The 27,331-nt window shown below is 34.3% G+C and overlaps 1 protein-coding gene and 3 long non-coding RNA genes across 13 annotated transcripts in view; 2 read left to right on the top strand and 2 right to left on the bottom strand.

The window, feature by feature from the left end:
• The window catches only part of LOC122720721, a 78,808-nt gene that overhangs the window by 7,264 nt on the left and 44,213 nt on the right, over window positions 1–27,331 (bottom strand). For 8 of the 9 annotated variants that reach the window (XM_043947697.1, XM_043947676.1, XM_043947634.1 and 5 more), the window contains 4 exons: window positions 13,884–14,127; window positions 9,914–10,134; window positions 8,533–8,728; window positions 5,775–6,122 (listed from right to left, as the gene is read on the bottom strand). In XM_043947697.1, coding sequence (XP_043803632.1) covers window positions 5,775–6,122; window positions 8,533–8,728; window positions 9,914–10,134; window positions 13,884–14,127 — 1,009 coding nt within the window. The remainder of the gene's footprint in view (window positions 1–5,774; window positions 6,123–8,532; window positions 8,729–9,913; window positions 10,135–13,883; window positions 14,128–27,331) is intronic. The other variant, XM_043947660.1, reaches the window with a different exon arrangement.
• Window positions 8,617–9,967, top strand: LOC122720770. Its single transcript, XR_006347808.1, has 3 exons — window positions 8,617–8,948; window positions 9,547–9,743; window positions 9,827–9,967. It is a non-coding gene; the product is annotated as an uncharacterized LOC122720770 (long non-coding RNA).
• Window positions 9,972–11,979, top strand: LOC122720779. Of its 2 annotated transcripts, none has more exons than XR_006347812.1 (2): window positions 9,972–10,104; window positions 11,199–11,979. It is a non-coding gene; the product is annotated as an uncharacterized LOC122720779 (long non-coding RNA). The 2 variants fall into 2 exon arrangements; XR_006347813.1 differs by lacking the exon at window positions 9,972–10,104 and adding an exon at window positions 10,414–10,495.
• LOC122720790 lies at window positions 25,510–27,249 on the bottom strand. The gene is made up of 3 exons (XR_006347815.1): window positions 26,783–27,249; window positions 25,808–26,099; window positions 25,510–25,684 (listed from the first exon to the last, which is right to left on the bottom strand). It is a non-coding gene; the product is annotated as an uncharacterized LOC122720790 (long non-coding RNA).

Here is a 27,331-nt window from a genome sequence, read left to right as displayed (position 1 = left end):
ATATAACGGACGCCCTCGATTTTTCTTCACCTCTCATCTACTTCTCTACGTTTCTACGTGTATTTCTACGTTGCACGTTTCTACACAACTATCAAATACTCGTATACATACTAGCCTAATTGCGGCGTTTGTGAGCACTTTTGCTCGCGAAAGTATAGAAGGCAGAAAACGAAGCCAAAAAATGATGTTCTTCTCTTGTTGAACCTTTTTCAACGTTTACATGTGAGCGCTCCGCACGTACACACGCACACACAGAAAACTTTTATTTCTCCGCCGGAAGAGACGGCGGAACAGTTTTATTGTTACACGCTCTATTTCCGGCTGAAAATATATCAGAGGCTTACGCGTGCGTGCCTGTATATGTGCACGTACACGCGGACACTATTCGTTCTCGGCCATATAATAATGCTATATGCAAGAACAAACACAACAAGCTGAGGCGAATAAAAATACGTGTATGCGTGACAAATGAAAAAGAAAAGAAAAGAAAAGAAAAGAAAAATGAAAGAAACGAAACGAACGAAAGGCAAAAGCAACGACGGCGAAACGAATAACAGCACTTACCGTGACGACACAAGCAGAGCGCGTCAATCAAATTAATCGATGCCCGGATATACAGGGTGGCAAAAGAGGGGCATGGCGGAGGAAGGGGAACTAAGATTTTGTTTTTTTTTTTTTTTATATAATCGAGATGGATAATAGAAAAAAAAAAAAAAATCATAGAATTCTTTATAATAGGAAATAGTGAATTCTATTATATCTAAAATCTCTCTAAAATTTCTTAGATTCTTCTTTTTTTTTTTTTTTTTATTACCCTGTATGTATACATACGTGGTACATATATACTCGACTATATAGAAGTACATAAATATACGATAAGAGAGGAGACGGAAGATTGTCTCTCGTCAATTTGAAATTTCAAATTAAAAAGAAAAGATAAAGAAGAAAAAAAAAGAAAATGAAAAAAGAGGGTAGTTTAGGTGTCCAAGAAAAAGAGAGAGAGAAAGAGAGAGAGATTAAAGAAGAAATATACATAGAGATATAAAAATATATATAATATATATAATCGAAGAGAGAAACGTAGGATTATAATATAAAGGATGCAACAACAACAACAACAACAACAACAACGCAAATAACACAAAGGGTAAATGACAATAATTTATTATTGCTGTCAAGGGTTTAATTACGTTCTACAAAGAAATGATAAATCGTTGGTGTGTCCGAACAATAAGTACGGAATTGTGTACTTTAAGAAAAGGCAAAAAAGCACCGGCACGCAGAACCGTCCGGTAAGGGAGTAAATGTAATAATATTTAACAGAAAGAGAACACACACGTACGAATCTGCGCGTCACAAGTAAAAACGAATGACTCTTCTTCGAGTGACCGACCGATCCATCCATCGATCGATCGATCGATCGATCGATTATAGTAACGGCAGCTTTTTAGCTAGAGTACGATTTTAAAAAAAAAAAAGAAAGAAAAAAAAAACAGGGGAAGAAGAAAAACAAGAGATGAGCGCAGAAAACAATCGAAAATAAATACACATATATTTGTTGATATTTAATCTGACCGACGGTTCTGCGAACACTGCACTCGTAATTAAAGGAGTAACAATAATAATAATAATAATAATAATAATAATAATAATAATAATAATAATAATAATAATAATAATGATCATAATAATAATAATAATAATAATAATAATAATAATAATAATAATAATAATAATAATAACTAATAATTAATAATAATAATAATAATAATAATAATAGTAATGACAATAATAATAATAATAATTAATAATAATAATTAATAATAATAATAATAATAATAATATCAACGCGTTTGCAATTAATAATGATACGGTGTATACGAATCGTACGTAAAATTGTTTCTCTCGTATGTATACATATGTACCTATGAGTTTCTATACGTGTCATATACTGAGCTCTCTAGTTATATAGATATATCATGTATACTTGGACAACTTTACAGTGTAAACATATACATGAAACGCAANAGTAGAAGTAATGGAAGAAAGAGTTTACTAATATATATATATATATATATATATATCCGAGACACGGTAGGTTTCGCACAAAAAAATTACGGTAGAGGTTTAATACAACGAGTACAAGGGTGGGTTGTGGCGTGTATCTGTGTCTGTGGAGAGACCAAAAGGAGTAAGAGAGAAGAAGAGAGAGAGAGAGAAAATATATATAAAGACAAAGAGAAAGAGAGAGGAAAAAAAAAAGTAAAAGAAAAAAAGAGAGGAACGGTTGATACTCGTGGATCAAACGGAGGGAGGGTCCTTCTTCAAGGGGTCTTCCAACGACGAGGGGGCGGTCGTAACAAAGTAACAAAGTTTCATTCTATAAAACTTCTCACGACGATGAATATAAAAAAAATGAAAAGTAATCCTGGCGTATAAACGAACGAGGCTTATAAAAAAGTTAACCAGGAGTCGGTCAACGGCTTTACAACAGTGTCGAGAGACCACCTTGTGGAATGACGAAAATTATGTATATTTATTAGGCGCGACGTCGACGAGGAATCCGTAATAAAATTCGAATAATATTTTTCCCGTTAAAATCGATCTTCATATGGTATAATAAAATTAAAACGTTCGTTTTCGAAAAGAAGATTTTTTTTAGATAAAACTTTTGAATTCATCGTCGACACTCGCGAAAAAATTTCGAAGAAAGTATGGAAGAAAGAAAATGGTGTTTAAAAAAAAAATGTTGTGTCGATCTCCAAAGTGTTACTTTCGTGATGTGATATGTGTCTCTTGATGTTTCATCGCGGAAATTACATCATGGTGTTTTTCTACGTATGTTTCGGAAATTGATCCAGATCCTCGAGCAGCAGTATAATAATAAAACTTATAGTTGGACGTCGACGAGTACAGCAAGCTGACGAAAACGATAAACGAAAATGAAACAGAAAGAAAGAAAGAAGGGGGGGGAAAAAAAAAAGGTAGAGGAAGAAGATAAATCAATAGTAATCGATGGTGGGCGTAAAATTCTAATCTCGACACCGAGATGTTTTTTTAAATAATAGTAACAGGGAGTTAATAATAAACGGACCAGCAGACAGTCGATCGAATCCAACGCGTAACACAAGAGAAAAATATTTGCTCCTTGCTAAATCCGCGAGTCTTCTCTACCCTACACTGACAATGAAAGCACTGCGAGTGAATTATTTTTTTCCCCAACGAAGGGAGTTTAATTATTGCTGTATAATAAGCGATACAAAATTACAGGCTATCTATTTCTTACATTAAACCAAGATCAAACCCAAATGAAGTAGCTTTCGACTTTGATATTTCTTCTTGCAAAAAAAGAAAGGAAAGAAAAAAAAAAAAAGAGAGATAAAAGAAAAAGGAAAATCTAGCATAATTCGGCGCGAAACGCTGCTCCTTCTGGATCCAATCTTGAATAGTTTAATCTGCGATGCACCGTGTTTAAAATATTATATACGTATATTATTTATATTGAACGGTCTATTTTTATATATGATATATTACAGTTGTCTCGTTGCCTTTGTCGCGTACGCTATACAATTTTCAAGTCACGTTTTTCTCGTAAGATAATGGTGCACGATTGAAAACAGACTGAGCGTTGTTCGAGTTTCGAGAGAAAGGAAGAAAAAAAAAAAAAAAAGAAATCGAAGTACGTGCTTTTTTTGCGCTACAGATACCAATCGCACTTACGTGATTAAGAGACTAAAAGCTACTCTTACAAATATAACAACGCGAAAAAACTTTTCTCAGAAAATATATATATATATATTTATATACGCATACATCTACTTTTTATCAACGTCAAGCAACAACAATATCGTCTCAACTTTGAATCGATTCCTTGATCGACAGTTCAAACATAGCTAAATCTAACAATATTTGCGTAAAAAGAAAAATAATAATCGAACAAACATAATTTTAATATCGTTTCTTTCTTTCTTTTTTTTTTCCGCGTCGTATTAATATTTTTCGAAGTGACGTTCAAAAAATAATTTTCGTGTGAAGAGAAATAGTATGACCGTGAATAAAGTACAAAACGGTGCGAAAGCTGCGTATACAGAGAACGCGATAAAGTATGTGCGAATGTTCGATCGATATACTTTACATAATTTTTACACCAACGTTGTACAACTTGGCTCGTAGAAAAATAAAAATTTTTCGCGCCATCCATCACAAGTCATTTCAAAAATAATTTATGTACAAAAAGAAGAAGAAGCGAAATGGCCTCCGTAATACGGATCGAGTTTCACACGTTGCATCGATTTCAACAATTTATGTTCGTACAATATGCACCACGTTCAACAATATATAGAAAAATAAATTTGTCTCGCGATCGAAATCGATACTTCTTCTTTGACGTACGTCTACTTTGGTTTTTCCAAAAAAAAAAAAAAAAAAAGAAAAAAAATTCTTCGAAGCGTGAAGAAATGCTAGAGGAAATCGCAAAGATGTGAATATGTTTGAGAACAATCGAGAGTAATAAGTGTTAATTGCGAAGAATAATAATTTTTCAGATTTTTGCTCTCAAATATATTCGCATCTTGAGATCATGCTCGTGACGGAAGCGAGCAGAATAGTCGAGGATTGGAGAACAGCCCGAACAAATGACGTGACTGCACGAAAATCAACGTGGCCTAAGCATAAGCACGAGAAGTTAGAAATACGTCGAAGAAATCTCTTCTAAAAAGAAGATCGTTCGATGCTTTCTACCAAGAGACAAAACCGCGAGAAGAATCGTCAACAAGAGGACGGAAACACGTCAAAGAAATTTTTAACATTAAATTACATATATTACGCGTAATATTTGATATGTTTTATATGATTTGGAAAGATACATCGAAGAACGAATAAAATTGAACGATCAATTTCTTTGAGGATTTTCTAGGCAAAGGAGATTTTTTTTTTCGTTTTGTAGCTTTTTCCTTGATGCAAGATATCTTGGAATGGGAGACGAAAGATTCGAAACTGTTTGGCAAGCTATTTAGAGTAGTTATTCTTGACAATGATGTTGCTAGTGTCGTAAATAAATGTGAAACTTTAATCTAAAAAATTATTCTTAAGAAAGCATGATAATAATATTTGTATTAAATCTTTCTTTCTTTTTTTTTTTTTTTGAAATGAATATATTATGATTATCTGAAAAAAAATTATGAATGTATTTCACGAAATTCGTATCATCGTATTATCAAGACAAAAATTTTGTAAATTTTCGTTACGTATCACAATTGTGTACGTATCGTATCTCTTCTCTAAAATAACTTTCCAAACAATTTGCTCAGATCTCTAACCTCAAAACATCTTGCAACAAATCTCTTAACTTTCCACCTTTGCTCGAAAGAACGAGGTAAAAATCACGCGCATTCCATCTAATAGTCGTCAAGTAGTCAGCCAGCCTACCAACCACTAGATACGTAATATCGTAACTTCGTTAAACTTCCCTCGAAAAAACGAAGTGAAAAGTCGAAAAGAACAGATCGACAGATCACAAGCAACGTCATCAACCTATAATCTATTTATCCGAGATGGAACAACGAAGAGTCTTATTCAAGGCTCGATACGTGAATCGTATTCGTCAGCTTAAGCAGGCAGATCGATAGGGGCCCGTTGAGGAATCGTTTGGTTTGATGAAAACGCGACCGAGCAACGTGGCGTACTCTGTTGGCAGAAGTTCGCGACTGTACTACGTGTTTTCTTGTCTGATCTCTTTTGTTTTTTGGCTTTCCGCTAGGCGAGCAGCAACTCACCGCGGTGATGGCGCTGTTGCTGCTGAGATTGTTGTTGATGGTGAAGCTGACGGTGATGATGATGATGATGGTGGTGATAATTGAGTGACGAGGACGGTGATGGGCATAGGCTACCGCCGCCACCTATTTGCTGTTGTTGTTGGTGTTGTTGGGCATCGTCGTGCGTCGGTGTCAAATCCAAGAAGAGGCCGGATGTCGCGGAATCGACGCAGCTGCACGTCTCGGTAGCGGTCGCGTTGCATCCCGGGCAGCAGTCGGTCTCCGTGGCCAAACTCATCGGTGTCTCCGGCGAATCCACGGGTCTCGTGCCAACGAACGAGCTCTCCATCCAACACAGCTTCACGCTCCCTTCGAGGATAAGTTTCATTTCATTAGATGCGTGATTGAAGAAGCCATCGACAGGGCACGCGATGTGATAGTTACTAGTATACTAGTTCTATTGGGTGGCTTCTTTTACGGAATCGATCCGCGATTCTCTCTCATGAGAAGCAAAACGTGGTAATTTACGTAAAAAAGACGCGCTAATTACGATCGATGTTCTTCAAAATCGTTATACAATTATACTCGATCGTTACCACGCTTTACATTATGTATATAAACCGATGCTAATTACGTACGAATTTTGTCTAGATGATCATTCTAATTAAAACCACATATCTCTGATTAGATCGTGTTAGTTAGAAGCTCTAACACGCAGATATTAATCACAGCGCAAACAAAGCTGATCGACACACATATATACGTTATTGACAACCAATACAATAGTTAGTGTAATATCGTGACGAGGCATTTTCGACATTAATCGGGGATGTTGCACGGAGAATTCGACGAGCCCACTTCATGTTGTTTCTCGATGTTGCGTCACATATATCGAATCGAATGCATCATGATTTTGCGCGACACAGCCAAGATATCGCGTGCATCATAGAAGCATATGACATTCCGGATAGTAAGAGTTGGCCACGTGTGTGTTATCTTCGCTAACACGTTTCCGATGTTTGTTTTAATTTAGTCCTAAGGTCGGTAGTGTGACGGATAAATTCACTCATACCGACAAAACGGAGACAGAAGAGTGCGTGAAAACTTCAGGGTGATCTATTTCAGTGGTACGACGGCCATGTCGGTACAAGGCTATCGAAATAGTAACCGGCTGCCTGTGTGTGTGTGTGTGTGTGTGTGTGTGTATGAGTGTAACTTTCCTCGAGCTCGTCGCGATTAAAGATGGCGACACACGTCTAGTGGTTTTCGGATGAAACGCGAGAAAAAGATGTCTGCCATTGTGACATCGCTTCTTTTCCACTTTCGTTACACGAAGTTCGAGCTTGATTCACGAATTCGTAGGATGGAAATACGATTTAGTGTCAAGGCTGTTGGCGAATATATCACGGGAATTTTTGTGACTATGTTGCCGTTTCGTTGATTCGCTTCGATGTCGTGAAGACCATGCGGGAAATCTTTCGTTCGAGAATGATTCTTTACATCGTTTTCTACGTATATTTACGTATTTTCTGGTATCATTATGAATACCATGGAAGATAATTGCTACGTGATTTTCTCTCTCTCTCTTTTTTTTAAGGTTTCAGTCAACCATATGAAGATAGGAATAGTCGGTGAAGGAATGTTTGGAGGAATGAGAGAGGAGGGAAGTGAGAGGACGATAAAGTTTCGAGGATAACGTGTCCAAGTTGCAAGAATGTTGACATGTATCCAGCGTGCGTGAAGATAATTACTTTAGTCACTATCATCATGTTACTTGACCCCTGATTAAGCTAGCTGCAATGCTAGCAGAATGTGTGTTTATTTACGACACGGTTTACATCAAAAAGTCCTGATTTTAAAAATTTTGCATCGTCGTAAAGTCTCGGTCTGTGGTCTCAACGATAACGTAAGTACTTACAATTTCAAAAGAATTATTCTCTCGGTTTTTTATCGAATTTTTTCAAATAAAATAATTTCGAAACTTTATCATCATACTTTATATATTTCGTATCGAATTTTCTACAGCTCTGTTCTACAATTTTCACGATTGCTCGAAAAGTCTGCAGAATTGAGACCGAGTTTGGTCGAAGAGAGATCGACGTGTATGCAACGTGATAAAAACATCAATACAAACAGAAATCGTAGCAAAATGGAATGAAGGGCTCTCGTATATTAAGGAACATTGTTGACACCAATGAAAAGATATTGCACTCGCGCGTGAAACCGGTGCAGCATTCGCAGAATGAATGAAACTGCACGCGTGTATATGCACGTGGGAGATACGCTACAGTTTTTTTAAACCGTGAAAGGTGATTTCGTTGAATGGACGCGCCGTTGAAAGCAATTTTCGTTAGTAAACACAGGACACGACGACAAGAGAGCGAGCAAAGAGAGGAGAGACAGCCAAGAGAGTTGCTTTTTCACTAGCGTTTTTTTCAGATGCACATGTCGAGTGTTATATATGTACATATTAAGTAACGACAACAACGGACGAGATAAATGGAAAATTGATTCAAACAACGAGACATTCCGATCTGGGAAGTTAGATGAGTAAAATATAAATATAAAAGAAGAGAAACCCAGAGACAGACGAAAGAGAGAGGCGTCTAAGGACACGACAAGATACAGATGCAGAGAGAAGAATTCACATGAACAGACATCAGGAAAACTCAAAATTACCTTTGTCGTAGAGAGTAAAAGTAGTGATGGTGTAGTGGTGGTGGTGGTGGTGGTGGTGGTAGGATGGTTTTTTTTTTGGCAGGGGTTGTTTAGTGCTCACCTCTGGGGCTGGTCGACCTTGCTCCGCCCCTGTCGTCCCAGTCTTCAGGTCGAGGTCGAGGCGACAGCCTGCCACCTCCACCAACCTCCTGACCGCTTTGCACGTAGTGCACAATGGCCGAGGTTACCTCCTTTATCGAGTTCCTTACCTCTAGCTGCTGATTCGTTGTCTGCTGTTGCTGCTGTTGTTGTTGCTGCTGCGGAGAAAAATTTTGATCTGTACAGTTTTAAAAATCACGTAATATCGATGAAGCACTTTTTTTTCAATAACTTTCTAGGAAGGAATGAACGATGGTTAAAATAATCTTCTGATAGTTAATTAGAAGGATGACCTTTGTTACGTGTATCAAGATCAAGGTCAAGCTTGACTCTCTTAATTGAACGATTCTATAAAAAAATTGTATTATGTTAATCGAGGTATAAAAAATATAAATATAAATATGTTAAATAGATATAATAATTAGTTAATAACAATTAAATGTACGAAGGATTTGATATCGATAAGTATATATAAAATTATGGTTCAACGTGACAAATTAATTACTTTTCAAGCATATTGATTATTGATACGATGCTTGAAAAATAATGTCAAATGATCAATATTTCGTTCATAGTCACCAATTATGAAATTCTTTTGACCGAGATCTCTGAATTAACGATTGTTACCAATATTTACTGCTCTGTCGTCCTCTTTCCGCTGCAAACTCAAAGTTAATGTAAAATTTAATTCAACTAATTCATTAATCGATTAAATAAATTATCATTTGAGAACGGTGATATATTGTTAAAATTTCAAAAACGAATTTCTTTTTTTTTTTTTTTTAATTCTTGAAATTGAATGTTCAATGAATAAAAATAACATGAGATATTAAAGCCCTCGTTACAAAGTTTTAATAAAAATACAAAACGTGTACATCGTTAGCAAAATTCCAATTAACGGCTATGAGGAAAGATACTTTCAAGGTGGAACTATTTTTCAGTAACGAGAAACTGATTAAAATTTCTTTCAAACTAGGACAATACTTGGATAGTGGGATTCAACTATATAGATTCGGATAACGGTCAATTTGTCTCAGGTTATAAAGGCCACGAGACACCAGAAGTAGAATTTCTGCCAGAATTTCTAATTATAGAGAAGTCGTTGCATTTGCGTGATGTCTGAGCAAATTAAAAATAAATTGGACAAAGAGGAAAGCGAGGATAAAGATAAAGGTGAAGATCGATTAAAAATCTTCAAGGTTAAATTTTCGAACGAGGAAATCTAATTAATAAATAACGTTGAATTGTTTCCACAGTATAATGACAACTTTTGAAATAAGTTGAAGTGACAATTGGACGATAATTGAAGAAAAATCCAAGTGCTGGCAAATATGAATACAAACCTTGTTGGCTGCTTGCAACTGGGGAAGAATACCCTGAGCAAGACGTTCTGCCGGTGTTCGCGGGTTCGTTAGTCGTTCCTGGGAACGCCAGCCCAAGTATGGCTGTCGATGGTTGAACGACGACCTCGCTGAACTCGCTGGCGAACTTCCGGCGCTGTTCAGCAGACTGGTACTCCATCTTGAGAATACAGGTGGCGTGGGACTTGGACTTAGAAGGGCACCTAAACAAATTCATCGTTTCAATATTAATTGCGTATCAATAATCTATAACTATAAATTGCAATTCTGAATTTTTTTCAATATTAATTCATATTATCTGTAATATTAATTTGTAAATTCCAATTCTGAATTTTTAAATTTGAATTTCGCGCGCTTTAAGATTATAGAATATAGATGACGCGAAACATTAGAAAGATATTTAAATAAATTCAATATTTTAATATTAATCTGCAACTTTTTAAATTTGAATTTTTTAAATTTCGCGCGCTTTAAGTTTATAGAATACAGATGGCATGAGACTTGGACTTAGAAGGGCACCTAAACAAATTCATCGTTTCAATATTAATTATTTGTCGATAATCTGTAACTATAAATTCTCAATTCTCAATTTTTTTCAATATTAATTCAATATTCAATATTAATTCAATATTAATTCAATATTAATTCAATATTAATTCAATATATAAATTCCAATTCCGAATTTTTAAATTTGAATTTCGCGCGCTTTAGACTTATAGAATAAAGGTGGCGCGAAATTTAATATTAGAAAGATATCTAAATTCAACATTTCAATATTAATACAATATTAATCTGCAACTTTTTAAATTTGAATTTTTTTAAATTTCGCGCGCTTTAAGTTTATAGAATACAGATGGCGTGGGATTTGGATAATGTATAACTATAAATTGCAATTCTGAATTTTTAAATTTGAATTTTTTAAATTTGAATTTTTTAAATCGCGCGCTTTAACTTTATAGAATACAAGTGACTTGACGTTAGAAGGGCATCTAAACAAGTTAAATATTTCGATATTAATTATATAATTAATATCGTATCGATATCCATTTAATCATATTGCAATTTATAAATTTTTAAATTTGAGTTTTTTAAATTTCGCGCGCTTTCTTTAAGCTTATTAAAAAAAGGCATTCAACGTTTCAATTTCAATCGTGCAATCGAATCGTATCGATATTCAACTCTGAATTGGAATTTACGAATTTTTAAATTTTATTAAATTTCGCGCGCACTTATCCTCAATGAAGTCAAGGTGTATTCTTATTTGCAGAGGAATTATGCAATATCCAATGACCGGGCAGAATTGCCAAACGCTATCATTACTCTTTTATACCGATATGGGAGACTGCATTCATCCAATGGAACACGATTCTTACTCAACGGTATTACAATACTCATGAACCAGTCGCACGTAATTTTTTCTTAAGTCTCTCCAATACTATAATTGACACCGAGAACAAAAGCATAAGATTAACGCTAAAAAGTAGTAAAACCATAAGAACACGCGAAACGTGTTTCCTTCCCAACGGGGCACGAAGTTGGAATGCTAACTACCAAATGCTAACTACACCAACATGTATGAAATGTCAACGCGAGACAGCTGTCAAGCTTTTATTTCCATTGAAAAGTTCCCGGGCAACGTATTATTCGACTTGCAAAACCGTCGATCAAAGTCTTTCCAGAGTAATCCATCTCAAATCCGTATCAAGTAACAAATCCGCCTGTAAAATGAGTCCAAGACACGGTATCACCGTCTTTAAACTTGAAACTACCTATTTCGCCTGGATTTGTAATCCCTTAGTAATTATATCCACGTTAATTTCTATTCATTCCAAGCATCTGATCAACTAAATTCTCGAATATGTTAAACTTGTCTCTACGTTTTTGTTTATGTAAATTCTTATGCATGGAGGAAACATAGTAGAGAAAGTGATATAGGTTCAATCGATACAAAATGTAACTATGTTATATTTTTGTATTATTTTTAACTTGGTATTAAGTTATTTTTTTTCTTAAATATCAATTTTTAAATATAAACTTTTCAAAAATGACTTGATCCATTATGATTTTCAACTTTTCATACATAAAATTATATTTAAGATCCACATGAACGACTTTTTTCGATAACATTGCGATCATATATCTATTTTTATTTCCTAACCGAGAAAACATACATTAATTGATAAAAATTAAGGAACAAACTACTCAAATTTGCGAATTTATTTAAAAATAACGATCCATTCATCGATAAGCAACAAGTTTTTTTTCAAATATAGATATAGATTTGCATAAAGATCAACTAAAAAAAAAATATAACGAAATTTACGAATAATAGTTTTATTTTTGTCGCTGAAGTGTATGATCGCAGCCACGTCGCGTGATAAAAAATCGCTTATATTTACTTTTCCTTAAAAAAAAAAAAAAAAAAGCTTTCTTGCATCTGTTAAAATCAAAAGATCTGAAAGCATCGCGAATTCGGCATCAGACACCATTTAAAAATGGGGTGTCTCGCGAACTTTGCCTTTTTCAGACATCTTCCCCACCCTCGAACGACGAAAACCGCGGCAGCGTGTTGGCAACAGCCCTTTAAAATCTGGTAATTAGTGCCCTCCCTTGACAAATCGCGTTCTCTCGTTAGAGAAGCGTCCTTGAACATTTTCCAGCCATCCTGAAAAAGGGTAAACCTTGTGTTGCAGTACGCCGACAACAACGTGGCTGCGAGAGAAAAAGCGCCACTGTCGTTAACGGACGACGACCGTACTACCGTATTCGTCAGAGAATTGAATTAATCGAGTTAACTTGGCTCGCTAAATTTATTAGCCGCTTCCTATTAGCAGTCACTCGACGCGGTGGCGGCCAGAGAGAGAATATCCGCGAGAGCCTACTACTACTACCAACCACGCTTCTGCTTGGACAAGAGAGGAAAGGAGGGGGAAAAAAGAGAGGTGGAGAGGGGGAATGAAATTGGCCTCTCGCTACACGGCTAATTTCGGACGTTGCTCGCCTTTTCAAAGGAGGGAAGAGAGCCGTTTGCTTGATATTGCGCCGTTTCATTGCGAATCGTTCCTCTTTTACCGCTCGTTTCGAAGGATTTCATATCGACGTTTGCCTGTCTACTTTCCACGAAACTTTTTCTCCTCCGTTACACGCGTTTAGTTAGTTACGAGTTGATTCACGATCAATATTGAAACGAATTGTAGTAAGTAGTTACATAGAGAGCGACGAGAGGTCGTTGTTCAGAGAGGTAAGAGAGAGGGTAATTACTGTCCCCCTCCACTTTCCAAAGCGAAATAAATAGTAAAGAAGAATCGCGAAGTATTTGTATTTCGTCTTTCAAGAGTATCCTTGGTCGAGTCAATGTAATGAAATTTCAAAGTAAGAGCCATTAAACTCTTCCGCGGGAGAAAAAGCTTTCGCAGATAGTAATATCTTTATAAATCTTACGTTCATTTCTGAATAATATTCAAATAAATATTCAAAAGATGACGGTACAAAGCGATATTATTGTCTTCATTGATATATGATTATAAAAGCTATATAATAATCCGTATTCGAGCATTCGTATAAAATATAAATTCATAAAACATGTTTTACTTCCTTGATCATCGTAATTCTATCGTGACAGCAAAATTATTCGAACAAAAATGAACGAATTCTGAGCGAAAAATTCTCAGTGATTCTTTTTTTTTTTTACTTTTCAAAGTAAGATCGACACGCTATCGAATCGAATTGTCATTCGATCATTCTTCTTCATTGTCTTTTATCCCATATTTCCTTTCACCTTCGATTCGGTATCGCGTTTCAAGCGCTCTTGCGATCCGATAAAATAGTTTTAGTTTTAATACCTTCGCTTCGATGAAAAGCAACAAAATTGAAAGATGTTAAAAAAAAAAAAAAAAAAGAAACGAAAAACGAACTGAAGATAGAAACGAGACAAGACGCAATAGTGTCTTACCTGTAGTCGGCTGTCTATTGGAAGACGATGAAAGGGACGAGAGGGAAGTGGTTTTCGAGCCAAGAGCACGCCATCCTCCGTGCTGAGACGCATCTGAGTGCCTCTTTAACCGGAAACCATCGCGAGCAGCGGGAGAATTCTTGTACCAATCTGGGACGTTCAGTCGTTGCAGAGACCTTTGCACTCTGAGCTCGTGCTCGCTTGGCACACGTTCGCCGACTTTCTGCAACTCGTTCTCCGGCGGCTGAAAATCAAAAAATTTTTTTTTTTTTAATTGATAAATAATATGCGAATAATTGTTTGCTCGAGATTGGTGACGCAACGTGTGCGTCATAGGGATCTCTTATTCTATAACGATTGACATGTATAGTCGTGTCATGAACATTTTATATTCAGCGTTTTTGTCTTTAGTACATGAAAAAATATTTCGTAGAATTTTTCGTTACTTTATAATTGTTTTTTTTTTTTTTTTTTGTATTTGGTTTCGTATTGGAAACGTATCGATTCTTCCAAAATTTTTCCTTTATCTCTGAAGAAAGATAAATATAAAGTTATTAAAAATTAATGAATTATTGTTTAAAATTGAAAGTTTGTTAATTTTTTTAAGGGATACTTGTATACGAAATATTTTAATAAAGGTTATATCTCGTGTATTAAATGTGAGAACCTCTCTATCCTGGTTATGACTTGCATATTACGCAATTCGCATCGACCGTTTCGAGCAACGTAATCGTTGCGCTTCGATGAGATTCCTCTCTCACGATTAACTACTATGATCAAGAGGGGAAATCTTTACTAACAGAATATTGTAAAAAAAGAAGAAATAAAAAATTTTTAAAGATTTTAAAGAAATTAAATATTTCCAATACTAAATAAGATTTAAAAAAGTACAATTTTTGTACAATTTTTAAATATGAATATTGAATAATGTTACAAGGAGAGCGTATCAATAAACTTGAAATTGATTTTCCATAATTAAAATTTTCTAGAGAAGAATATCAATAAAACACAATAATAAAACATAATAAATTTACGATAAAAAATCAATCAAAATAAGATTCAAAAAAGTAGATCTACGATAATTTTTATAGAGTTAATTTTATACATGTGAATGAAGGATTTAACGATATTAATAAAATATGGAAAATATTAATAAAAGATTTCAAAAAATTTAGATCTTTAATTTCCAAATATTCCAAGGTATATTTTGCACATAAATAAGAAGAATATGACATGATAATCGATGCTAAAAAAATATAAAAAAAAAATAATAAAAGAAATAATAAAATAAAATAGAAAATTAAAAAAAAAATATTAACAGAATAAGATTCAAATAAATACATAAATCTACGATAATTTTTAAAACAAATACAAACATATATGAAGTATTTTGAATGGAAAACATGACACAAAAAAAATATATATTTAATTTCTAAAATATATACAAATATATATGGAGTTCTTTGTAAATGGAGAATATGACAAAAAAGAAATAAATTTACGATAATTTCTAAAATATATACAAAAATATATACAGAGTTTTGTGAATGAAGAACATAATACATAATTGTCGATACTAATTAAGAAAAATATTAATTAAGATTTAAAAAATATATATACATATATTTATGATAATTTTTAAAACATATATAGAAAAAATATATATTTAATTTTTAAAATATATAAAAAATATATATAAAGTTTTTTGTAAATAAACAATGTGATATATAAAAAAAAATAAATCTATGATAATTTTTAAAACATATACAAAACGTATATGGAGCGTTTTGTGAATGAAGAACACGACACATGATGGTAGATATTAATAAAAAGAGTACTAATAAAATAAGATTAAAAAAAAAAAAAAATAAATCCACGATAATTTCTAAAATATGTATATACGAAAACATACATAGAGCGCTTTGAACGGAGGACATAACGCATGATTATCGAACGATGCGAGGGAAGTAATCGAGGCCGAATGAAATAGCCGGTGCGCGTCCATCGAAAACCACGTCGGGAGAATAACCGTTTAAAAGCGTTTTCCAATGTCACGGGGCTTGCGTGCTGGACGCGTGGAAAATGATCGATCAATTTTCCTGGTGGAAACGCGGGGGCGTAGCTGGGGACAGGACGGAGCACCACAGTAGCTGCCGCCACGATTCCAAGGCCGAACGAGAAAGGGAGAAGAAGAAAATCGCGCGTGGGAAGCGCGTGGTACTCGCGATCCGAACGACCATTAAATAAGGACGAATCGATCGTTCGTTGCCTTCGATTCTTCATACCACCGAACGAAGGTTAATTCGATTACGAATTATTAATTTTGGAATTATGGATACAATAATATCTATTATTGCGATTAAAATATTTTTATAATAATAATTGGAAAAATAAAATATAATTTCGCTATTTCCGTGTTCAAAATTCATCCGGCACTGATATCTTTTAAATCGAATTTAAGAATGGAAATTAAACCTGTGTCTAAATTCCAAATGTAAACAAAACTTTATACTCGTAATTGATTCCCTCAGCCACATTTTTTCAACATATTTTTTGATTTGTTTATTTCTATAATATTGAAAAAAAAATTCTCACCTCCCTCTCTGATCATAATTTTATTTTTTCCCCTCGATTCGTTCAGTCACCTTTCAAGATATATTTTGACTTGTTTATTTCCATAACGTTAATATGAGAAGAAAAAAAATTCTCACAACCCTTCTAGAATAAGGGAGAGGGTGTATGAACGTGAGTGAACGGAGGAGAAAATTCGTAGAAACATTTATTATAATATTTATCTTGGTGAATTACGAGCGGCAGGTTCGGAGAACGGAAGTCTATCCTTACAGGATGTCCAAATTTAGTGACTCGTTTACGTTGGAACGCGTACTATGCCCCGAGTAATCGAGATTTGTTTTCGCTCGCGATACAGCTGCGAAAACAATTTTCCTTCGCCATAAAATATTCGTTCACCTTCTAGCCGGTCTAGGTCGTTATCTTTTTTTTTTTTTTTTTTAGTAGTCCAAGAAAATTGTCGGAGAGCAAGAAATTTCGTTTAACCGAAATGTATAGTAAAAATAGAAAATTTATCTGCACGTTCGTTTAATTGGTCATAAAGATAGCAATAATAGATGAGTCATTTACTTTTGGAATTTCCTGTACATACGTAACACCTTGCGCTGTAGGTTAATAAAAATTAACGTTTATCTCACGAAAATATTAAATATAGATAATTAAATATATTTAAATTCTAGAAACTTTCTTACGGATTATTTCCATAAGAATCGATCGTTTATATTATACTGCCACAAAATGAAATATAAACTTCCAAAGTTCTAGTTAATGAAGTAAAGCACGTACAGACCTGGAACGTTGATTCTTCGATACAATCTCTTAACATTTCTCCGGCAATTGACGTGTCAAATAAGGCTAACAACCCTTTCGAAATCGATCGTAGGTTTAAACCGTTTAAACACGTTTGAAGTTCGCTCTAATCGCACGATCGATATGCGACATACTCCTATGTTAACTCGGTTGCCATTAGCGCGTCTCGTATTTCAATGAATTCACGCCGAGAAATCGAAAGGTGATGTTAAATACGATTAAATATCGTACTTTTACTCATTATCCTTTCCATCTTTTGTAAGATATATACTTTTATACGCACAAGATTCACAATTTATTTTGATCATTTTATCGCATATATATATATATATATTGGTATCGATGTTTTCTTTTTGACCGACATCACTTTCTTTTCAATTTTGATTAGCGATTAGAATTTCTATGAAATTCGTATTGAAGAGGATTATCTGATCAATATATTTTGATAATTTTTGAAAGTAGTAAATTAAAAAATCATAAATCCTCTTTCGAATTTCATAAGAATTCTAATCGCTATCTCTAAAGTTGAAAAGGAAGTGACGTCGGTCAAGAAGAAAATATCGATGCCAACCGCGGAGGGATTTGATAAATAGGAGTCGAATCGAAGGCAGCGGATCGCGCATTCCAAGATGGCATTGTCCTCCCTGTGGCACGAAGAAATGCATAACGATGAGCTGCGCGAAGGCTCGCGCGAGATTTTCATATGGCATACAAAGTCGCTAACGGGATCTAACACCGTCGAAAAACAAAGGATAGAAAAAGAGAGAGAGCTACGTGTACTGGGATACGCGTACACGTGTGTTCCTTTGGTTATTAACGTTCCAACAACGGTTCGCCATATGCGTGCTCATGAGAACCGAGGGGAGGTTGCTCGAATGGCAAAAAGTTATTTTCAGCGTGGAACACGGGCTTCTTACGAACTGAACGGCTGAGACCGATTTCGGTGGACGGCCATCTTTCTCTCTCGAGACAATTTTAGGTAAATATTTAGAAAAAAATTATATCAAATAAATCTTCTGAATCTACTTATTAAAATAATTATCAATTTAACCTAATCATGAAACCAGAAATTAAATAAAAATTCATTTAATTGTTTAATGCTTTCAGGCATTTAGTCTAGTTTTCTTAATCTGGCAACGATGATGACCTAACCTAACTTAAACTGATTCGAAGACACGATTTATTTCAGAATAACGATCTTGAGAACGCTTGAAAAAATCATCAAGATGGAGAATAGTATCTTTTTGTAAATAATTAACTTCCAATTTCAATAAGAGTAAGAGTGATAAATTTCGTGCAAATTTGATAGTTGGTTTTCTTTGTAAGATATAAGGTGGATGTGATGTACGATTCCTATATGTCTTGCCTAATGCAGTCATCGTTATATACGGTGATCGCATGCAATTTTTCATCGGGCTCGTGCTAGGTATGTTTAACAAGCGTGGTTGGGAACGAAGTTTCTTCCGTGATGGGAGTAATTTTTATCGAAGATGAAGAGGCTTGTGTTAAAATCGATCTCGTGGTCACCTCCACGAAAGAATTTCTCCCCTCCATCTTGCCTTGACCCTCTTTCTCAAGATACAACACCCGCTCTCTTATTTTTACACGTGGAATTTTTAAACTTTTCCTCTCATTTAAATTGGTAATTCTTTGGATCCTACCGATCCTTATTATCCAATTTAGCATTTTTATTTTTCCTGTGAAACAGGCTCGGATCGGACTTCCATCCACCCTCGGATGGAAAAATTTGTATGCAGACGAGAAAGTTTTACGAAAGTTTTACGAACAATTGGAAGGAAATATTCTCTTGATGGATAAACGAATATCATTTGTGGAAATAAAAATGTGTCTGAATATTATTTGCTACTTTTTTTCATTCGCATGCCTAAAAATGAATATCCAGATATTTGTTAATTTTTTATGACATTCAATTTCATTCGCACACCTAAAAGCATGAAAGTATTTATTAGTTTTTCGTGATAGTTCCATTTGCTTGAAATCATTAATCTATACGCTCTATTAGATCTAAAAATACTTCAAATACTAATTTTTGATATTTGATTCGTACGAATATGATTTTAATCTGCACGTTAATATTTCATAATATTCGCGCGAAATTTAAAAATATTCAAATATTCGGTTCGTATAAATATGATCTAATCACATTACCCGATCCAAAAATATTCAAATATTAATTCTTCATAATATTCGCGCGAAATTTAAAATGATATGATGAATATGATGAATTATATTACTATAAAATATTAATTTTTCATAATATTCGCGCGAAATTTAAAAATATTCAAATACTAATTTTTCATGATACTCGATTCGTATGAATATGATCTAATCACTCGATCAAAAAATATTCAAATATTAATTCTTCATATTTCAATACTCGATATGAATATGATTTTACTTTGCACGTTACCACATTTAAAAATACTCAAATACTAATTTTTGATATTTGATTCGTATGAATATGATCTAATCACATCTATCATATTATCACATCTAAAAATACTTCAAATACTAATTTTTGATACTTGATTCGTATGAATATGATCTAATCATATTATCACATCTAAAAATATTTCAAATACTAATTTTTGATATTTGATTCGTATGAATATGATCTAATCATATTATCACATCTAAAAATATTTCAAATACTAATTTTTGATACTCGATTCGTATGAATATAATTTTAATCTGTACGTTGCCACATCTACTCAAATATTAATTTTTCAAAATATTCGTGTGAAAGGTACTAAACTACACCATATTTCTAAAAACAACCAGATACCGATTTTTAAAAAATTTTTTACAAATACTCAGCTCCTATATTCGCATAAAACCTAAATTTAAAAATATCAAATCCTTAAACTCCATTCCCGATTATATCTAAAAATCACCAAAATGTATCCATATATATAGTCACTAACATTTTTTACTTTTTTAATAAAATTTATTTTTATAATAAAACTCTCTGCAATTAGCGCGCGATTTCGACGAAATGTCATAAGCTCTTCTCGTCTCTCCAATCGTTTCTCAACGATGACGTTATTGGCGCATTTCCGCGTGGCCACGAGCGCAGCATCGGTCATCACAGGCTTAAACGACGCGTTCCAAGTGCAACAGTAAGCGTGTTACATAATACACGCTGATGTCAGAATATCAAGACGGCCACAGTGATAGCAATTTCAATTTATCACGCGACGTGTGGTTATTCGTCCTCCACACTCCTCCCTCCTCCCCTCCTTCCTCCTGCGTTCCTCTTTCTATTCTCAAGCTGGCATCCGTGTCTCGCCAATTGACGCAAATTAGGGGAAAGTCGCGTACATCCGCCATTAGAGCGGCGGGCAAAGACCTCCTCCCCCTCCCCCCTCCTCCTCCTCTACTTCTTCTTCTTCTTCGGTGCATCCGTCGAACGCCTGTCTTGCACTTGCAACGCCGGATGCGCCCTAAGTGGTAGCAGCGTTTCGAGGATGCTGCGCTGTGCTTGATGTGCTCTAAATACGCTTGGCCGCTCGATCGAGGCGAATCGATGGGTTTGCCGATCGTATCCAAACCCTTTTATCCCTTGCGAACCGTCACACCGCCCCCTTCGATCGCTTTACCTCCTAATTCGCGGCTCAGAAAGAATATTTTCCCGTGAAACGTAAGTTGAATATCTGAATGGTATATTAATCGAGTGTTTTTTGGAATTCAATTTAATTTAATTTTTATTCGCGACGAAATATTGCGATTTAATTATTGCGATTGATTCGTTTAAACTTCGGATTCTAATGTTAAAATTTATCGAAGCAACAAGGGTAATGGGTAAGTGTATCGTATAGATATAAATTCAAAGGAATAATTTGGAAGACATATATGAGAATAATGAAAAAAATGGTGAGAAATAAAAATGTAAAATTGAGCGATTGAGAGGACGATGAAATTGAAAATCAACGTTCGTTTGTTTAATCTTTGAATCGCGAATCCCTCTTGTTGCACAATTTTTCGAAACGAGGGTCGAATGAATCGTGATCTAACCGCTTCACCAATCCTACAACGACCCACATTCTTTCTTTCATCCGGGAGGCTCGAGTAGAACGCGAGAGTAAACAGAAATTGAATCGTAAAAGGAAGCGTTCGTTGAACTTTCCCCCTCGTGGCGAACGCTGTAACTTCGTCAGCCTGTTTACCTCGTTACCCTCCACCACTTTTGCTTCCAAGAAATCATTTCGCGAGGCGAAATGAACCACCTCGCCCCGCCCCTCCTTCACGCGTTCGCATCAAAACGGTTGCTTTATTCCTCTGCCAACGAGACTCTAATGGGCCGTAAAATCAGCCGTGTCAAACTTTTCGAGCAAACTTATCTTCAACCTCGATACTCGCGCGATAATAATTCCCAACTTCGAACCATTTTGGAAAAAATTAAGAAACAAGTCACGCTTCTGATGTCGAGTAAACGATTCTCGATTAGAGAACGAATATATAGAATATCGTTGGAATATTCCTAAACCGAAAGATTTCTGAAATAATTTCAAGCAATATTTTGCACGAATTTTCATTCAAAACAACATGCCTCGAACAAAGTGAATATTATATTAATTTATTTGTTCATTGTTCGCGATACAATTTTTTATCGATAGAAAAATATTTGTGCAATTTTATGAACGCATTTTCTTCCAAGTATATTGTTTGGATTTGTTCGTGCTCGATCGGTAACCAGTAACCAACCGTCGCAACTCGACTAGGCTAGTATTTTTTGTTAATAACTCGTTAACGAAAATTGTTTGAAATTACCTCGAGAATCTCGAGTTTACCGATATTCCAATATTTTTGGAACACCCTGTATAATGATATATGAATTGAATATTAATTAAATGGAACGTATAATGTTGAACTAATCGATTAATTTCAACATTATTACATTTTGTCTATAAATTATAGAAAAGAGTGAAGATTAATCGAATGATTCGAAAAATAAACATTCAGTTTCAGATTTTCTCCTCGTTAATAGAAATACCACGGAAAAAGATACGAAAGAAAGAGTAAGAGAAAGGAGGAAAAAAAAAAGAAGAGAAAAGATGAAATTACGTGTACCATATCTTGACGCAGTCGTTCCCTCGACCTTTTCCACCAGACGCGGTCTGCGAGGAGAGTTTTTTTACGGTTTTTAAACTGCGATGAAAACATCATGTGCTACCGCTCGCGTTAATTAGACTCCCTTCTAACTCGAGAACAATTTTATGCGCACTCTGGCAAGTTTTTACTCCTTGGAAACGAAGATGAAAGAGAAACTAATGTTGCCCCTGTCTGAAATAGTTGTAGAGAAATAATATAAATAATATATAAAATTTTCACTCATTTCTACAACTTTTTTTTTTTTCAAAGTTTGGATTATTTTATTTTATTCATCGTGGTAATTGCAATTAATCGATTATAAATCACCAATCGTGGGATAAACGTTGTAGAATGACGCAAGAATTTACGAACACGTTTTACACGATTCAAATGCAAATGTTACGCGCAGTATTTATTCGCACACTTCACTCACCTCTTTGAAGTATACAGATAGCTTGGCAATCGTTGTACGTATCAACTTTCTATTTGCAAATATCTGATGGCTCTCTATCGCTGCGCAATATTTCTCGATGGATACCATGTATGGTCGCAGAAGAAAAATTTATTAGACAGATATACATATACACACACAAATGCAAATAATAATTATGATTTACAAAAATCCTATATCGTTAATCACGCTTGTGTTTGGAAAATGCTATATTCTAACCTAATCTAGTTTAACCTGTTCGATAATAGAAAACTGATTAGAATATTAATTTAAAAATGTTATCGAAAAATTTATTCGAAATAGAATAGAATATGTAAAAATATGAAAATCCATATCGTATTCCTCTAACCTTAATAAAAATCGGCATCGAAAGGAGAAAAATCCGTGAATTCCATCGTAACGAGAGATCAATGGTGGCGCCCTTCGGTATATGCGACAATGCACGTGGCGATGGTAATCGTGGTTGCACGTGGGTTGAAAACCGAACAGCGCCCACGCATCGTACATTCTCGTTTGTCCTTCGATTCTCTTGATCGCTGTTTAACGATGGTATTAACACTTGCCATATTCATATATTCGTGTAGTTTTTTTTTTCCTTTTTTTTTTAACGATTCTGTCACTTTACTCTTTCTTTGTTACACTCACTTTCTTCATTTTCTTTATCTATCATTGTCACTTATTCATCCGTCTTTCTTCTCTCGATCGTTAGGCGCGTCTCTCACTCGTCTTTCCATCTTCTTCTCTCATACAGATCTCATCTTCGTTCCTTTCGATTAAGTAATACACTGTGCAATCAACTTACTGGGGAACAGTGTAAATACACAGCACCCCATTGAGAATCCTCTTGAACGATCCTCTCGCTCACTTGACCAACTTTGGCTAACATAAGGTTAGAAGTGATATTTCCTACATATAATACGCAGTAATATGGAATGTTTATGTGACAAAATGGTGATAAAACGAAATAACGAAATAACGGATAACATCTTCGATGTATATTTTTCGCTGTGTAATTTTCTTGGAAGATCAAGAACGTCAGTTTCGGAATTTCAATCGAGAAATTTCGAACGATTTTATAGTATGATAAAGACACACCCTAGGCTTTATGTATATATATATAAAGGCATTCAAAAGGAGCGCTCCCTTTGTCGAAGCCACCCTCACTAGTGCTTCTTGTATCCGCTAGATTCGACCCAGTTCCCGATATTCCGGAACAGGGTGTTCTTCGTTCAGGGAAGCGACTCTCTTCGCCTCTCGAGGTCGAGAGGGTTTAATCCAAGTTATCTCTTCACGAATAATATCGAGATTAATAAAGTCGGTGCACGTAAAATATAATGTTTAAAATTTCGATCGGAAATAATATCTAGAAATCGATTTTTTTTCACTTTCATTTTGCTTTTTCGTTAAAAGTGATTTCCAAAAGTTTGAATATTTCCAAAACTATTTTTTCAAAATTTGAAAATTTTCAAAACCATGTATATTTCCATATACTTTTGAAAATTTGAACAATTTTTACAAATATCTAAAACCATGTATTTTTTTCAAAATTTGAAAAATTTCAAAACCATATTACCATATTACCTTTAAAAATTTGAAAAACCTAAATTTCCAAAACCAAGTATTTTTTTTTTGACAACTTCCAAAATCATGCATTTTTTCAAAATTTGAAAATTTTCAAAACCATATTACCATGTACTTTTAAAAATTTGAAAAATTTAAATTTCCAAAATCAAGTATTTTTTTTTCGACAACTTCCAAAATCATACATTTTTTCAAAATTTGAAAAATTTCAAAACCATATTATCATGTACCTTTAAAAATTTGAAAAACCTGAATTTCCAAAATCAAGTATTTTTTTTCGACAATGATTTTTCCAAAATCATGCATTTTTTTCAAAATTTGAAAATTTATCAAAATTATGTATATTTCGAAATTTGAAAACTTCCAAAAACCATGCATTTTTCCATGTTTTGGAAATTTTTCTCAATTTATTCATCGAACTTCGATTTCTTCTAACGAACAGCGCGTTAATCGCTGAAAGAACTTTTCTCCAGATCCCTTTCACGAGGCAGGTGCAGTCGCGTGTACGCACACGCGAGTGCAGGTGCAGGGATACGAATCAATCGGTGGCGAGACACGAAGGAAAAGTTACACATGATTTCGTTGCGGCTTTAAGCGAGACGAGATAAATGGCCGTTAGCTCGGTGTTTCGCAAACAAGCCGGAAATGCTGGCCTGGCTTTCGACCCGCAAGTTTCCGCCAACACCGTCTAAGGACCAACGCGTATACGTATTCATAGATTCGCCGCAAACTTTCATGTTAAACGAGCGAAAGTTGCATCGTCCTATTTTGTCCAAGATGGAAAAAGTACGATGATTTGAAAAAGATCGTTCAAACGAATTGATAAAACTTCTAACTTCTTTCTAACTTTTTTTTTTGACGAGAAGAAGATTAAATTATTTATTTATATAAGGTTTTGAAATTAAAAGTTTGTCAATTTTAATAAAATATTGATATACGAATTTCTTTGAAAAATTATTTCGAAAATAAAGATGTATTTTTTTTATTTAGTTAATTCAAAACCATTTAAATATTTTTGCATAAAATATCACAAAGTTTAACATAATGTTTATTATGTATTAAATTTTGGTAAAAGATTTATAATTATTGAAAATTGCCAATTTCGTGAATACACTTTCGCATCACTTTACCCTCTTCAGTCGCCACGTATCGTAAATCTGAAGCTCGTGACAATTAATGGACCCGTTAGTCGTGCAGACATCTGGGGCATCTTTGATCCCCTTGTGCGTTTCCTCGAGGGGAGAAGAAGCGAGATTTCCAGAGGCAAACATTCGAACTTCCATAAATAAAGATATTTTGGTAAGTTTTAGTAAATAACAATTTAATCTTCAACTCGTACGATGATGCATCGATTATACGATTGTCCTTTGTCACACTATATTGTTCTTTAAATACTTACGATTTATGAATTTAATTGAATATAATGATCGTCAACAAAAAGTAACGCAATTGCACTGAAGGAATGGAAACATTAATTGTACGTTCTATCTTCGGAAAACTTTAGAAATGAATTATTGAACGCATCGAAAGAAGTGTATTGCGATCCAATAAACAGTTGAAACGCGCAATTAAAGAAGCTGGAACAAGGCTCTGGCAGAAGAAAATGAAATTTCCGAGTAGAAATCCAACATTAAGTAAATGTTTTTATAAAACTCTTCGGCATTCCTGACCAGTTCCATGTTTAATGATCTCTATTTCACAAAAACAAGAAACATAAGCATAATTTATGAGAAATAGAATGTAGAATTAACATACGAAATTATTTGCATAATTTTTTTTTTGCAGGCTAGATAAGAAATTTTTCAATTTTAAAAGACATGACTTTAAATTAAATTAATTAATTAATTTAAATTTAGAATTCGATTACTCTTGTTCAACCAAAAAGAAATTCATACAATAAAATGCAATTTTATTATACTGTTATTTATGCAAGAAAAAAACGAAAGACAAAATTCTACTTTCATGTTCGTTCCATTGATCAATCATTATCTTAATATAAAATCCGTCTAAAATGAAAGTAATTATTACACTATTATATTAATCTACCTAATGTTCCGTTTCATTAAAAAAATCATTGTTAAATCAAAAAGATAATGAGATTTTCAATTTCATAATTATTACTATTTACACGGCAGAACAACGAATTACATTTTCACTTCGTTTCATTAATACGTCATTATCTCGTCATAAAATTCGCCTATAATATCTTCTCGTTCAAAAAAATCGAAAAAACACGTCTCTAAATTATCCATAATTTAATCGCACTTATTTAACCAAAAAGATCTTACCTAACCTAACTTAACCAAAAAATACAATCTCGTAACATCGTTATGCAAAACATGGGAAAATGTATGCAAGAAAAAACTTTACGAACCCTCTATCTTCACCTCGTTTCGTTGATCGATCGTTATCTCGTCGTGAAATTTAAAATTCTGTCTAAAACACCGGCGATCCCTTTTTTTTTTTCGTTCAAAGAAATCGGTGTCAGTCGCCCGGCGGTACACCACGGGCGAAAGAGCGTTTTTAACAAGCGGTGCCACTCGTGGTCGAGCACGAAACAACCGACAGTTTGCTTTAGCTTACCACGAAAATCAAGCATGGCCGGAGGTTAATGGCGCGCGCATAACGCGAATATTTCCGTGACGACATTATCGGTCAAGCGCGCGTTATTCAAATAAGCCTAAGTAATAGTCACGCTTCGATTCGATAATCGCCGCGATTTTATTTCAAAAGTGAGAGCTCATAATCTTGAAATTTCGTGAGAAGCCTTTAGAAGAATTTAGTGTGATGTGTTAATTCGTTCATATTCGATTATCGTGAAACGATCGTGCGAAAAGTGAGCGTTACAATCACGCGATATTTTCTTGTTTGTTGATATATGGAACGGAGTTTATATGAATAATTTTAATTGACCGAATTTTAT

The sequence above is a fragment of the Apis laboriosa genome, unplaced genomic scaffold (genome assembly GCF_014066325.1).
Source record: "Apis laboriosa isolate Shangri-la unplaced genomic scaffold, ASM1406632v1 scaffold105_cov147, whole genome shotgun sequence".
Classification (NCBI taxonomy): Eukaryota; Metazoa; Arthropoda; class Insecta; order Hymenoptera; family Apidae; genus Apis; species Apis laboriosa.
This window is presented reverse-complemented; position numbering and strand designations above follow the sequence as displayed.